We start from the raw sequence: 15705 nt of genomic DNA on the forward strand, positions 1-15705 counted from the left end.
GGAACCTGTTGTCTCTAATTTTTCTGGTTTCGGGTGTGACGTGTTTATCTGAAGTTGTAACAATGAAAGCGATGTATATGTATTCGTGTTTTGGTTATAAATTGAAATAACATATGGTGTAAAGGTGTAGAAATGTTCTACCACATAAATACATTGAGACACAAGTTAAAGAGCGAAAGTCTGTGAAATCATTCTGTTCTTTATGAGTAGATCATTGGTAAGGTTGTAATTATGTTGAATTAACATGAAAAGTTTAGGTGAAGAATCGGTCTATAATAAATTGACAACGGCTAATCATCAGGATGATGGAATACTTCACTAATTATTTTATTTATTATATCAGGATGTTTTATTGTTTTCATCATGCAAACATTGTGTAGGAGATCTCTGGTTAAAGATAGAATGGTCTGTTGAACAAGATTGGTTAAAGATAGAATGGTCTGTTGAATAAGATTGGTTAAAGATAGAATGGTCTGTTGAATAAGATTGGTTAAAGATAGAATGGTCTGTTGAATAAGATTGGTTAAAGATAGAATGGTCTGTTGAACAAGATTGGTTAAAGATAGAATGGTCTGTTGAACAAGATTGGTTAAAGATAGAATGGTCTGTCGAACAAGATTGGTTAAAGATAGAATGGTCTGTTGAATAAGATTGGTTAAAGATAGAATGGTCTGTTGAATAAGATTGGTTAAAGATAGAATGGTCTGTTGAATAAGATTGGTTAAAGATAGAATGGTCTGTTGAACAAGATTGGTTAAAGATAGAATGGTCTGTTGAACAAGATTGGTTAAAGATAGAATGGTCTGTCGAACAAGATTGGTTAAAGATAGAATGGTCTGTTGAATAAGATTGGTTAAAGATAGAATGGTCTGTCGAACAAGATTGGTTAAAGATAGAATGGTCTGTCGAACAAGATTGGTTAAAGATAGAATGGTCTGTCGAACAAGATTGGTTAAAGATAGAATGGTCTGTCGAACAAGATTGGTTAAAGATAGAATGGTCTGTCGAACAAGATTGGTTAAAGATAGAATGGTCTGTTGAATAAGATTGGTTAAAGATAAAATGGCCTGTCGAACAAGATTGGTTAAAGATAGAATGGTCTGTTGAACAAGATTGGTTAAAGATAGAATGGTCTGTTGAATAAGATTGGTTTAAGGGAGTTATGAGCATTATAACAGCTATGATATAAGATCTTAAGGGCATAAAAGATGGATGTTATCATCTTATATGGTGTCGGAAGTGTGTTTTAGAGATCTCTCGAACACGATTTGTTTAAGGGAATGAATGTAAAATTATTAGAGTCGTAAGCATTAAAACAGCTATATTATTGAGGCAAGCAAAATTTTCTACTCTTAAGATATGACCATTGCTAACACAGAAAGAAATGGGGTTTTACGTCAAACAGTCCAGTAATTAATAAAAGGACTGGAAAATGTAGATTGTTATTGAGTGGATTTACACCAGGACAGCGAATTACAGGTATAGAGCTGATATGTACAATAGGGTATAATCTCACAGAGCGGTTTTCACTCATGAGTCAAATTATAGCAGACTGAGTGAGACTATTACAGTATTTATAGTGATATCTGTAGTAAATCATTCAATACTTGATATTATCAATTAATACATGTATAATCCCACACACCCAGAAGGTTTTTAGTCGTGAGTCACTTTATAGCGGACGGGGTGAGACTATTACAGTATTTATAGTGATATCTGTGGTAAATCATTTAATACTTGATATTATCAATTAATACATGTATAATCCCACACACCCAGAAGGTTTTTAACCTCGTGTCAGATTCAATAAGATTTGTATTTAATCTAGCTTATATTTCCAACCCCGTGATAAGCAATCAGACTACTGTCACATGTACTTCAGCAACAATATGTGTCTTGATCTAAATATAAAGGAACCTCCCAAATACATCAGAGTAAATCAAGCACTTTTAAATTCCGTATATTATATATCTTATGTATATACTGATCTTTTGGTTTCTCTTGTTGGAGGAATGCTGTGGCAATTTACGTTAAAACTTGTGGATGGTTTAGAACGAAAACTCAATGATATATTTCTTTTGTCGGGACATAATGACGCTCTTGTGGGACATACATACAAGTCTGACTATACACTACGTCCATTACGTGCACGCTATGTCAAGACGATTGTATATGACATGGATATATCTCCTTGAAGATAGTAGCATGTGGACTTTATAATGTTACCATCGTAACCAATTTTCAGTTCTCTATCGGGGGATATTGTGATATTTCGGCGCATATGACTCTTTCACTATGTACAGTTATGTTAAAGAATTATGTATAGTGACTGTTATCAGCTAAGAAATAAAAACATGCTTGTTTCGCCTTCAGATACCAACTCATAGGGGTAATTATCGACGTGTACACATGTCATAGACTCGATTAACTAGTCTCTATTGACGTTATCATAGTGAGAAGTGTTCTGAATGTTCGAGAATCTTATCAATCCAAGGCATACTTGTAACGAGACAATACAAGTGCAACATGTCTTGTTAATAAGCTAGAAAAACTTGTTGTATTCATACGCCTTATTGATTATTACTTCATTATCAGATGTTGTTTTTAAACCCCGGGGGATTCGAACCCGGTCTCATATTCTAACACCCAAATCATTACTAAATATTTCCTCAAGCAATTAATTACTCAACTATTGTCATCAGGTCACGTGATACACAAATTATCTCACTAAATCACGTTCTTTCTCGCTGTCGCTTTTCTTCATAAATGCACGCGCACGATTTGCCTAAAATCGCGTGAATAGCTCGTGACTCTAGGGGATAATTAGCAAGAGTGAGTAATTTGATTGGATGAAAGTTTGAGGTTGAGTTGGTCGGACATGTTAAGCGATAATTAACGCATGTTCAAACATTCTGCATCGTTATTTTGATTAGCCGCGGAGTATCGGAATTTTTACTCGAGAAAAACATAGTTGCATTCCAATCTTATTGAGGCAAGATTCACAATTTTACAATTAGAAAACCGAGAGAGTCAACATTACTTTTGTAGTTAGTCTACTTAGTTAAAACTATAATATATTCGGTGATTAGGTTACCCTATTAGGTAGTTCACATAGCCATGTCCAATTTTCAGTGTTTCGACCCTTTCCATGCACATACAAAATAGGAAAACTTTTAATTTTTGATGTTCCCTTTAAGTTTGTACAGGTTGTAATTTCATGCAGTTTTCAACCAGATATTTCTATAAATCTTCAATTTACAAATTGTCTTCTTATAAGAAGGAAAACTAGAATATAAATGGGACAATTTTGAGTTGTTTTCGTTGTTTATTAACCCAATAACGACCAGGAGGGTTAATTCGGCCGGAATAAATTACTAGCAGAGAATTGGTCGAGTAATTCTCCAGTGCAGTGCGATTTAATTTGTTTTATCAAATCATAACTGAAGTATAGGTCGTGTTAGTGTTCTAGTGCATTGCAATTGGTGCTTATATTAAGAGCGAAAAAATCAAAAATTATTAGCTATGTGGACTCACTGAAAGGGATGCTGGGTTGACAAACCTGTAATTATGTGGACTCTCTGTAAGAGATAGTGAGTTGACAAACCCCAAATTTCTAACAATTTTAGGCTTTGAGCCCAAGAGCTTAGAGCTAATAGCAGAATGATCTCGTCGACAGAAAACACTTGTTTGCGAAACTTAGCTGGAAAGACGGACTGACAGCACCACCGGTATCACTTGGATATATAGTACATTTCTACAGAAGCAAGCTACTGTACTGCGCCCATTATCTCAATACTTGTGACGTCATGAAACCCAAAATCAATTTGTAATAGACAATAATATTTGACGTCTGTAAAGTGGCGGGAAACTAGACATGTCTGGTGTAATTATCAGCTGACGATATTATATTATGATTATCACTAATTATCCAATTTATTTGTCCAGAAATATCGATATATTTTTTACTAACCGGACAAGAAATAGACACTTAAATCATATCTACTGAACATATATATATTATCACCAGTCTTCATAATTTTACCCATTCATCAATTTCTGGCTTATTTTTATCCACAGAAAACCCAGTCTTATTAAAATTAGACCCAACTTTCGTTTCGTTTTTCTTTATTAGTTTTTATTTTTAGTACAGTCACTTCACAGTAGGGTATTCACCTGAGTCTGGAACATTCGTCAAATTAACCTTTAGACTGCAGAAAGCCTCTCTTGTTATAGACCGCCATTTTAAAACCCCTATTCTAATCCGTAAGAAAAGGATTTCTTTTATCAGGTATGTATGCCTTAACGGGAGAGTCCCTTTAATGCTGGTCATCATTAATCGACCGTATTATAAGTTATAGTATGATATTGATATCGATTTCTAGTAATTATAGCAATATATATATATATTATTACCTACTTTTAGTATCGATTGACTTAAAGGGGCAGTTACACGAAAAAATGTAGTATTCTTTCATACAATTACTTGTATGTGGTTATAGAACAACGTAACAACGTATTTAAGAGTAATTTAGGTTGCTTTACTTGTCTGAAATTAGAGAAATATTAAAAATTATTGAAAATAATATATTATTCATGCTCATTTAATTTTTTCAAAAGTACTGAAAATTACCTAAATATTCTAGTCAAGGAACAAACTATACATTGACACATACAAGTCTAAAACATATTATTACAGAAACACGAAAACAATCAACCAAACTATGCCTTAAAACACCTCCGGCCTAGAAACAACAAACAAAACTATGCCTTGAAACACCCCAGTCTAAAAACAACAAACTAAACTATGCCTTGAAACACACTAGTCTAGAATCAACAAACCAAATTATGCCTTGAAACACGCTAGTCTAGAATCAACAAACCAAACTATGCCTTGAAACATGCTAGTCCAGAATCAACAAACCAAACTATGCCTTGAAACACGCCAGTCTAGAGGTTTATTAAATACATATTATATAATTTTACAGAAACATGAAAACTATTTTACCTTTAATATGACACCAATTTCTAGAAAGTGGGTGGAATTACTAACACATGTTGTTTGGATATCTTACAAATATGTGAACTCTCTGTGGCTATAGTCAAGGTTAAACTCGTCATACTTAGATAAAGGTTCATCTGAAATACAGTCCATAGCTGTAGGTTCTCTCCGTTTTATTTGATATCCATGTATGTCTCCATTGATAGCGCTAAATGGGATAGAAAGACGTAAAACTTTTATTCGTCAGACGATTTTTAAATATATAACATTTGATATATGATAACATAATTTGCAGGGTGTTGATTATTTAAAAAAATGTGGCACTATCAGACTAAACACGACATCATGAGATCTGAAACCCAATCTTGTTGATCTTTTACTAGCTAATCTCTTGTCTCTGTGGCAGTGTTTGTCTTATTTAGATTAGGGTGAAATAAAACCTAAACATCGTGATATGTTCTACCCTGGTATATAGATGATACTACTGATTATTTATATTATCTCATATTCTTAAGTTTCATATCTCCATTTAGGTATCACCAGACAGATTCAAACAATTTGGCGTCCCACTTATACAGCCAATTTGACGTTACACCCAATCAAGCCAATATGACGTCACACATATACAGCCAATTTGACGTCACACCCAATCAGCCAATATGACGTCACACTTCTTAACGACAAATTTGACGTCACACTTTTTTAAATTCAACCAATATGACGTAACACGCAATAAAATCAAACAATTATATGAGGTATTATTTTTGTAATCGATTTGATTGTAAAGTGTTATCCATTTCTGATAAATTCACAGTAAAATTTTCAACATATTGTTCAACAAGAATCAATGGATATCTTTAAACCTAGTTTGTTTGATCAACTCCATGCCCATATCATGAAAGATTATCAAAACAAAATACTTCCTAATTACATTTATATTTTAAACATTATTTCATTTTTCCAAAGATACCAAAATTAAATCAACAGCCAGTTCCTTTTAGGTAAATTAATTTATAATAACATTGGCAACACTCAGGATTAATTTTACTCAGTTCATTTCTTGATACCTCGTCAAAAAATTTTCTCAAAATTAAATTAAACCTACTTCCAAGACATTTAAATCATTCTGACACTAAATGACTTAGTTTCAAAATTAAAACATGTCAAGATCAACTTCCGTTTTTTGTCTTAAATAGTGGTTACCACCTTAATAACATCTCAGTGAAACGCAAATGAGTGATGTACAAAAAAAAAATTGGAAGTAAGTCGATGTGCACAACAAATTGGTTTCAAGCTAGAGGGTGGTTCACTTCTGTACTAATTTCTGACCATGGATAAGGCCAAACGATGGCAGTGTGTCATGGGTTCCATCGTAGCCATCTTTCTGTCTATCACGGAAGTGTTTAAATGCAATAAGTAGCGAATACTGTCAATCAAAGCCATCGACAGAAAGTTTGTAATAAATATGCCACAACAGTTTATATTTACAGCTTTTCTGTCAAAGGCTCTGATTGGTCGATATCGCTGACATACAATCCAATCGAATTTCTACATTCCGCGATACAAGCAGTCAAGGTATAAATTCTTATAACTTAATATTGTGAAGATGGGGTTCCATATAAACAGCTTCAACTTAATATACACGCACCTTGGTGACCCTGAATGTCAAAATTGACATCGTGACACGGTCATCCTGACACAGTAACAGGCTGACATCTGTATTAACTTACATTTTAACAAACTGATAATACCTTGACACTTGTGTGTAAGTTCACGTGTAAATAGATCTGGACAAGAACGACCATATTAAGCCAGATTATCAAGTTCCAGACAAATTCTAGATTTCCGGTGAAACGTGATAAAAAATAAGATCTTGAGAAAAAAGTAATTTCCTGATGAAAGTCGAAGGGAAAAATGAAATAATTATCTTAGTCTTAAATAAAAAACGAAGGTCATGTCACGTGGTTTGGGGAGTGTCCAGTGTTCCGTTTCTGTCTAGAAATGGTAGAAATGAAATGAAAAGGAGTTTTACGCTCTAGACTTCTACATCAGCCAACTTAATGTTTCACATAGATTTATTTTGCTCTTATCAGTTTGTTTGCACATGACGACAATAGGATATCATACACTAAATACTGAGAGTTAATCACAATCTTGACAAGGTATGTTACCAGTGAATTTCTACGAAAACCGAAAGTTTGTGAGTAGCCCATTTCAGTCGATCTTGTCCACCAACTCATATTTCTAAATATGGAAAGATCAGAATATAATTTGAGCTGATAGCGTGATGCTAAAGACTGGGGTTGAGGTAAAGAAATTGATCCGAATTGTCAGGCAATATCCAACATGAAAACCTTGGTCGACTAACTACTGGAGTAATTTCATAAATTCAACCAACAAGACATCACACTTTGACCAATTTGACGTCACAAGATTCAACCAATTTGACGTCACGGGATTCCACATCTATAACGTCACGCATTATAAAATTCAACCATTAAATTTTAGAAATCGCGCTTTATCAGATCAATCAAAACGTCACGTTTTGCTCTAAAACTGACGTCTCAGGCCGTATTCAAAGTTTATCAGACAAAAAAAAAAAACGAAAGTGAACTTGTAACGAGCACCTGTTTATAACCACGTCACAATGTTATATAAAATAACTTTACCTGGAATTTATAGACCTCTAAATTTATTTTATTTCATCAAAAATACCTCACTCGCTTTGAAGAATAACTGAAAATAGTTTGAGGAATTTAATTCGTGAATTAAACAGAGGGTTTTCTCTGAAAACTGTTTTATTCGGGGACCTTTTTTATATTGCGAACAATCTAGAGACCATTCAAGCTGTAATAGTTACCCTTTTAAAGAACTGTTTTGGAACTGCATTTACTACTTTTGGTGCATTTCCCATTTGAAATATTATCTAATGAGTATTAAATAAGACTCAGTCGACTGGCTAGCCAAATAACTAGTGATGTAGATATAGATCACTTCGATTTCCAATCGATTTTCTTACTTATCAATTCGACTTCTAACCGATTACGTAATTGATCAGTTCGATTTTCGATCAAATAGTTTGATTTAAGAAAGAAAAGGTTTGTTTTAGGTCTAGAAACTTTCTGTCTACTTGACCCGCCATTTTGTTGATTTTTCTACTTAAAGTATACATTGTAAACTCTTCAATAAGAAAGTCGATTTTGGTCGATAGAGTTGGTAAGCTAAGAACTTGGTAATAAAATAATAAAAAATTGTTATCTATAATAGAATGGCATCGGGTGGCAAGAATGGCAAACGAGAATATACTCTACTCCTCCCAGGGGCGTTTCTTAAAAGCATTAGATGGGCCACATATTTGTCGAATGGTCAATGTCAATGGTTTGAAATTTGATTCTGGAAGAGGTGGGGAGGGGTGTGGAGGGGGGGGGGGGTGTTGGGCAAACACCGGGCCAACCACTGACTCTTCCATAGAAAACCTCAGTCAGAGAGTAGTCTTCAATCGTGTGCACATTTTGTAAAAGTCGAGAGGGAAATTCGTCGAAACGTTGTTGAAGTGTTGTGTGATTACACTGCCATAAATTCTCCAATTCAAATCAAAAAGCTATAATTCCAATTATTAAGCCATTCTGAAAGCTACTTGAGAAGTCTTAGAATTGGTTACAATATAGAATGGACTCGGCCAATTTACCAGTATTCTCTCGAATTGACATAACAAGATATTCTACACCGATACAATAGTTCCTTACTACAATATAGTTCCTGCAACTCTTGGACAACTTGGAATCGTTACTATGTATTGAAAATTACTGTGAGTGGAAATATGTTGATTTCAAAAACTTTGTTGTAATAATGGAATTGTACAGACAGACTTACTCTGAAACTTGATTCTATTTTTTTAGAACTTTCAAAACTTGTGGTTTTTATACTGTCATTGCCGTCCAAAAGTTTGGAAAGTCTTAAAAATAACTTCTTGAACATGGATTCTTAAGCATCTGGAATTTGCAATTGGAATTGGAATAACTTGATGCCAACGTAGTTTACTAAAAAAGGAACAGTTTTAGAAAGTAAAGGATACCGACTTTCACAAAGTTCTCTTCTGTATCTTAAATTAAAACTTTCCTACACTTTGGATTAAGTGTTACAAGTATGAAACTTTCAAAGTTATATTTCTATCGTGATTAACGTTCTTGGCACAAATCGATGAATATTATAACGACAGAAATATCCAGAAAGTTTCCTTCTTAAAACCAGTAGGTATCAGAATAAAAATTCAAAGCTTTTTCAGAATTGTAGAATCGTTTCGTCTCTTACATAGTACAATATGGCTGTAACCTTCCAATTTTTGTTTAAAAGTTTGTTTTTAACTTAAAACTGCACTGAGAGAGGTGTTGAAAATAGCGAACTTGCGAAAAGTTTAACCCTGAGTTTGTAAGGCTGTGTTAACTCGGTGTTAAAAGAAACACAGAGAAAGTTGAAACTTGATTTCTTTCAGACGCTTGACATTTTTGTCGTGCTATGGAATAAAATATTCAAAACACAATAAATTATAGAGTCTGTGCAGCTTATAATTCTAAAGAGTTTTACAAATTATAACTTTACATGCGCTAATTCGCTGGTATTTGAAGTGGTTTTGATATATTGCTAATTTTAACGTCATATTCCTAAGATTATGAACTTGTGAAGGAGTATCGCAAATTACATCTTCCAAAGTTTCAAGTGTGGTGTTAACAATTTGTTAAATGAATATAAGTTTTGAGGTGGAATTGTCTGGTGAATTTGCGAATTGTAACTTTGAAGTGTAGAGGTGCCTTTTTGCGACTAACAATTCCAAAGAGCTATTCGATTCAATGATATATTAGGTGGAAAGAAACTTTCGGAATCTACAAGAATATAAAGGTGTATTTCTCTTCGGATTCGGATATGACCTGTTGAATGAACACTCATGTATATATAGAAGCTACGAGGATAAATTATTAAATGTTATAAAATTGAAATCTTGCAGTCAGTGATTACTAATGATATAAATCCGATACGATTGATATCACTGCATCAGAAGATTTGTGAGCAGAAATTTCAGAAAATATAACATTTATTACATGAAAACCTTGTACTGAAGGAGCAGCTTTTTACTGGAAAAATCCTTAAACCTATTATTATGACACACGTGTGTTTTTATATCCAGATTTAGAATTAAGAATTTCTTCTACCTGATAATACCTCGTGATATATTAGTTCTAGTATTATCTTCTAACTTTTTCTAGGATTTTGAGGATTTTGGTGAAAGAATAGTACTATGAAGTATGTTGAACACGAAACTAAAACAGTTTTCATTTCTCGTAAAATACTAGTCTAAAGCAAGGTAGTGCTTCTATAGATCAATGTTTTTTCTATAGTGCCTAATACTTGTGGCCTATATGAGTTTCTATAGAAGTATCTTCTATAACACTTATATAATACTTGTGACCTAGGTCAGTGTTTCTATACGAGAGTATCTTCTATAACACCCAGTACTTGTGACCTAGGCCAGTGCTTCTATAGGAGAATATCTTCTATAACACCTAATACTTGTGACCTAGGCCAGTGCTTCTATAGGAGAGTACCTTCTATAACACCCAGTACTTGTGACCTAGGCCAGTGCTTCTATAACACCTAATACTTGTGACCTAGGCCAGTGCAACTGAGTGTCTTCTTGCCTTATATCTAGTGCCCTATCCTAAGTTTGATTTGAAACTATCCTAAGTCTAAGGAAATACTGTAAACAATGTGTAAATTCAGAAGGAAGTGGTTCGTGAATTCTGTGATTTTGATGTTTTTAAGTGTATTTTTACCGACGTGTCAAGGGGAAACGGTCTGGGATTTGATCAGAGAGGAGTTTATGCTTTCTAAGGTAAGAATCTTTTGGTGCCAGGGGCTCTTATCCTTTTTATGGCCTTGAATGAACTAATGTCAAAAGGGTTGACAACATATTCAGGTAGGCAACTATGGTACTGCCATGAAAATACCACAAAAGCAATATTAGATAGGTCAGGTTGGACCACAACACGATAGGAGTCTGAGGGTAATCCTTTCCTATAAACATGCGATGTGTTTGAATCGGCGATAATATGCGGTTAAACGCTAGTATTTGGGGGTTTCGAAACATGACAGTGTTTTCGGCTTCCACTCCATTGAAAATTTAGGGTTCCAACGTCTATGTCGTTAGCAGAGATACATTAAAGTATTTCAGAAGAAAGGGCATGCCTTCCACACTGGTCGACTCTCACACTTTGAAAATTTTACGCCTATTGCAGTCGCAGGGGTGCATCGCGTGTTCCGGATGATCTGCTTCACTAGCTACACCCCCGCAGTACATATTGTTCTGTATATGTAACAGAACATGTCCGGCGGTTTCAAGACGACTAATCCAGTAGACTGATTCAACCAGACTGGTCATCGGTTGACTTTGTTAGATTTAAATTAGTCGTAATCACCTAGACGTGTAGTCTCTTTCAATCAGACAGTACAAACGTCTGGGAAAGGTTCTGCTGGTTCTGTAGGCTGTGTGGTCTATTTCAGAACTTTCAGATCTTAATTTTGTGGGAGACAAAACCGTATAGACAAAGAATGTGAGTATTTTAGAGGTTCGAGCAGTCAAAAAGATCAAAACCTATCTGCAATAGGCTAAAGAGTGAACGAGTCAGATTTTATAAATGCCTACACTTAAGTCAAAAAACCTGCCTAAATCAGCTATCGGAGGCTGGTTGGAGTCCATTCAATTCTAGCAAATAAGATCATTAAAGTTTGTTTCTCGAAAGATCGAAAGATTTTCAGAGCTGAAGGGCGTAAAACTCTATCTAATATTACTGTTTTACATGATTTTAGATACAAATTATGTCGCCTCACACTGACTATACTCTGGGACAAATAAAATGAAATGAACGGAGTTTTATGTCTTACATTCCTGTACCATGTGGGCTAATTTTGTCAGGACAGCGGCATTAGCCTTCTATTTTTCGATTTCCAACTGTCGGTGGATGTTTAACGTGCACATCCTGTAGAACACAGCGAGTTGGTTTATTGTCCCATCCGAACGACTAGACGCTTTTTCCATGCCAGTCCCTCGTACTTTATTCTTGGACAAAGCAGAGTTTTGGAGTTTCTTAAAACAACCAAATTGAATCTGGTGAACGAGACTAACCCAGACATTGTGAAAACCTGACGAATGTTAAACTCAATTGAATTTATAGAAGATTAAAAAATCGTTGAAATTTCTTAAAACAATTCAATTAAAATTTAATCTTTCTTGAAGAAGGACGTGAGAGCGTGATTCCTGTTCTTGGAGAAGAATTGAGAACCAATTGTCTGTGATGCCATGGAATTAAATCCTGATTCTTGTAGGCATGTCAACACAATTTTAAAATCACAAACATGGAATAGATCTCTTGCTAAACATATTTAACCATGTAAACTCTCCAAAAGAAATATTATATCAATATTATTATGTTGCCAAACACAAAAACAGAAATCAGAAAGGGATACGACTATCATATGAACAATATTTAGTGACCTTCCTGAAAGAGATGCCGAGATGAAAAAAACTATAATACAAAATAATCAATAACACCTATGTGGACTCCTTAGTGGGTTCTAGACCTAAATGCCACATAAACATTATATAGCTTTGTTGATTGTCTTAAAAGGGTGATCCTGGATGTAAAACTTCATTTCATTCGTATAACTTCCGAGAGGAATCGCGAGTCCTGCTCATTCAAATTTAAGCACTTCAAGTTTTAAAGATTTCGGACATTGTGGCAAAGCACAATTCACACTAACCGTAAAATTTTCTAAAATCGATAAAATGAGATAGAAAAGTATTATCCTGAATTTAAATTTTACAAGTGAACAATATGGTCTAATGAATGTCGGTGCCAGATCTGTAGCTCGTCTACAACTCTTACCCTCCCCAAAACAATTTCTATTTTCATATCGACAAATTTTCTAGGTTTTATTGTTAGTAATAGACGCTTAATATCGAAAAGCAGTTTGTTAAACAGGGTAATTTGTGTTTTTATTCTTTATAAAGATTTATTACTACCACCCTGGTACCTCCCTGACGGACCTTTTGACTCCATTGGTGTTTGATTTTGAAAGTTTAATACAGGACCCATCATTCTCATTGAAACGAATTCCAATTTACGCCCATACTTTTCTGTACCATCAATCTGAGCGTCAATTTACAACATCTACAGCATTGATATATAGATATTGACATGGATATACATCCCATTTACGTTTGCAAATTGACTTTTGTTCTTGATTAGTTGATCTTTGTGGCTGGTTCATTATGCTTTTTAATAGTTGGAGGTCGGTTCGTTGTGGTTCCTGATTCGTTATCCAACCTGAATCTTTTCCCAATTCGCTATATTCGTTTGAGCATCCTGAATGAAGGTCAATTAGGAAAAACACAATGTAAACGAAGCCTTGACTAACGAATTTTATACGTTGTGGTTCAATGCAAAATTTGTGTTGGAAAATGAATGAACTAATGTTTAATGCTCAGAGTTATTTTACATAAACTGTGTCCTTAATTCGTTATCCCCTGCAATTAACATTATAAAGTCACTCAGAAACGACCCAAGGTTTGTGATATAAGAATATTTATGATGAGTATTTTCCAATGTTATAAAAACCAGAAAATAATAGTCCAATGTAAACAGAATGATAGTGAGAGAGATATTAATAAACCGAGTAATATCTAATCTTTAATCAAAACTCAATTCGTCACTAGATTCATCAAGATTTACTGACCTACCAGAGATTGAAAGATTACATTACATTGTATCTTCCAAACACAACATAGTTCATCCAATATGTAGTCGTTTCGTGGATTAGGTTATAATGGGATGTCTCCTTCCACCCTCGCCAAAACAAATACAGGAAGCTTGATAGCTGATGAAAATGTGAACAGAAGCCCGTAGTCATTTATTAATTAGTTTGTTCGTTCGTCCTTCCATTCCCCATTCATTCATTTATTCATTCATTGTAAGAATGAGTATATCAATAGTTAAATCAGGCAGGTAATGAGAGATTGTTCTATAGTCAACGAGGTAGAAAATCATATTAATATTACTATGTTGGACTATGTATAACAATGTATAACTATTTGTAACCATGTATGATATAGTTAGTTATACAATATAACTATGTATGATAAAGTCAGTTATTTCATGTGATATTGTATGTATGATACAGTGCAAGAATGTATGATTTAATACACCAATGTATGATAATGTATCATAAAGTCAGGTATTTCAAGTGATATATTATAACTGTGTATGATATAGTACAACAATGTATGATATAGTACAACAATGTATGATATAGTACAACAATGTATGATATAGTACAACAATGTATGATATAGTATAACTATGTATGATATAGAGTCTAGAAGTAATTCCTTTTGTTCAATACAGAACAGTAAGGTGTAAAACTCCAGTTATTATCATTTCATTTCTGTTCACTACAGATATTCTTTTTATTCTAAAATCTGAGTTATCTAAGCATAGATCTACATTGCTACATTGAAGATGGAACACAGACATAACCTTGTGTTCTTATTGCACCTGATATGACGTGTGTGTATATTTGTAGTGAATAAAAAATGGAATGGTGCAAATCGACTCTATCAATGTCGCCAATATACATAAAACATTTAAATATCATCTTCACAATCCCTTTAACCATAAAAGTACTGTCGACACGACCTAAAACAGGAACAGTTTTAAATACATCGTAAGTATAGTTATTAAGAAACAGAATTTCTTCCCTTTTCATTAAAACATCGTTTAAATCTTCAATTTGCAAAACACTTTGGCTCATAAATTGATATTTTTAGCAAGTTTAAAATTCTGTGAATTCTGCATAACATGTTATTATGAAGAAAAAAATTTCTTTTTCAATTTTTCGAAAAAAGATTGAAATTGCGAACAATGTATTAACTTGTAGTTGGAGGGAAAAAAAATATCTTCTGTTCTCAAATTTCAGCTTGAACTGAAAAAAGATCTGCCATTACTATTTCTAATATTAAAAATTAAAAGTACATGACTTCAAGTTTTTGAAGACAGGATATGCTCGTCTTTCAGAACACTGATATAACAGTACAGCGATATAACAGAACGGCGATGTAACAGTACATGTGCAACATTGTGGAACTAAGCTTTAAGAATGAGATTGGCACAGTTTTTGCACAGATAGGTCCACCCAGTAGGACTGAACTGTTATTGAAAACATCTGATACCAATACAAATGCGATCAAGTCTTAAGATCATGAACTTCCTCTTTGTAAATAATGTAACTGTTTGGTTTAAAATGTTAATATAAAAATATAGTAGAGTTTAATGACTGGTATAGTATGATAGATTGGTTGGAATTGTTCAAACGACTTGTATACAAATCTACAGCTATCCGCCTACTGCTTCTTTTGATCCCAACGTCATGTCTGCATGTACTGTTTAAAGAGACAGACAGGGTAGAATCATCACATAGGAACTTTCCAATAAGTATTACGATGTATATCATACTCTTCACAAACAAAAAGAACACCCAACGTGTCTCTGTTATCAACTCACTGAGTCTACATACTTGGTTGTTGAGTTGCTGATACACAGTTTGTAATAGCTTGATAACGAGTTTAACTCTCTTGACAAGTGGATAGATTTTAAAGC

At 33.9% G+C, this 15705-nt stretch overlaps 1 protein-coding gene across 1 annotated transcript; it reads right to left on the bottom strand.

The window, feature by feature from the left end:
* Nucleotides 1-381: 381 nt before the first annotated feature.
* Nucleotides 382-1131, bottom strand: LOTGIDRAFT_83714 (hypothetical protein; the record flags this gene model as incomplete). Its single annotated transcript, XM_009067990.1, has 1 exon — nucleotides 382-1131. A coding segment is annotated over one exon (750 nt), but the record flags the coding sequence as incomplete, so codon positions are not given.
* Between the last annotated feature and the right edge of the window lie 14574 nt (nucleotides 1132-15705).

This window comes from Lottia gigantea (genome assembly GCF_000327385.1).
Source record: "Lottia gigantea unplaced genomic scaffold LOTGIsca_88, whole genome shotgun sequence".
Lineage (NCBI taxonomy): Eukaryota > Metazoa > Mollusca > Gastropoda > Lottiidae > Lottia > Lottia gigantea.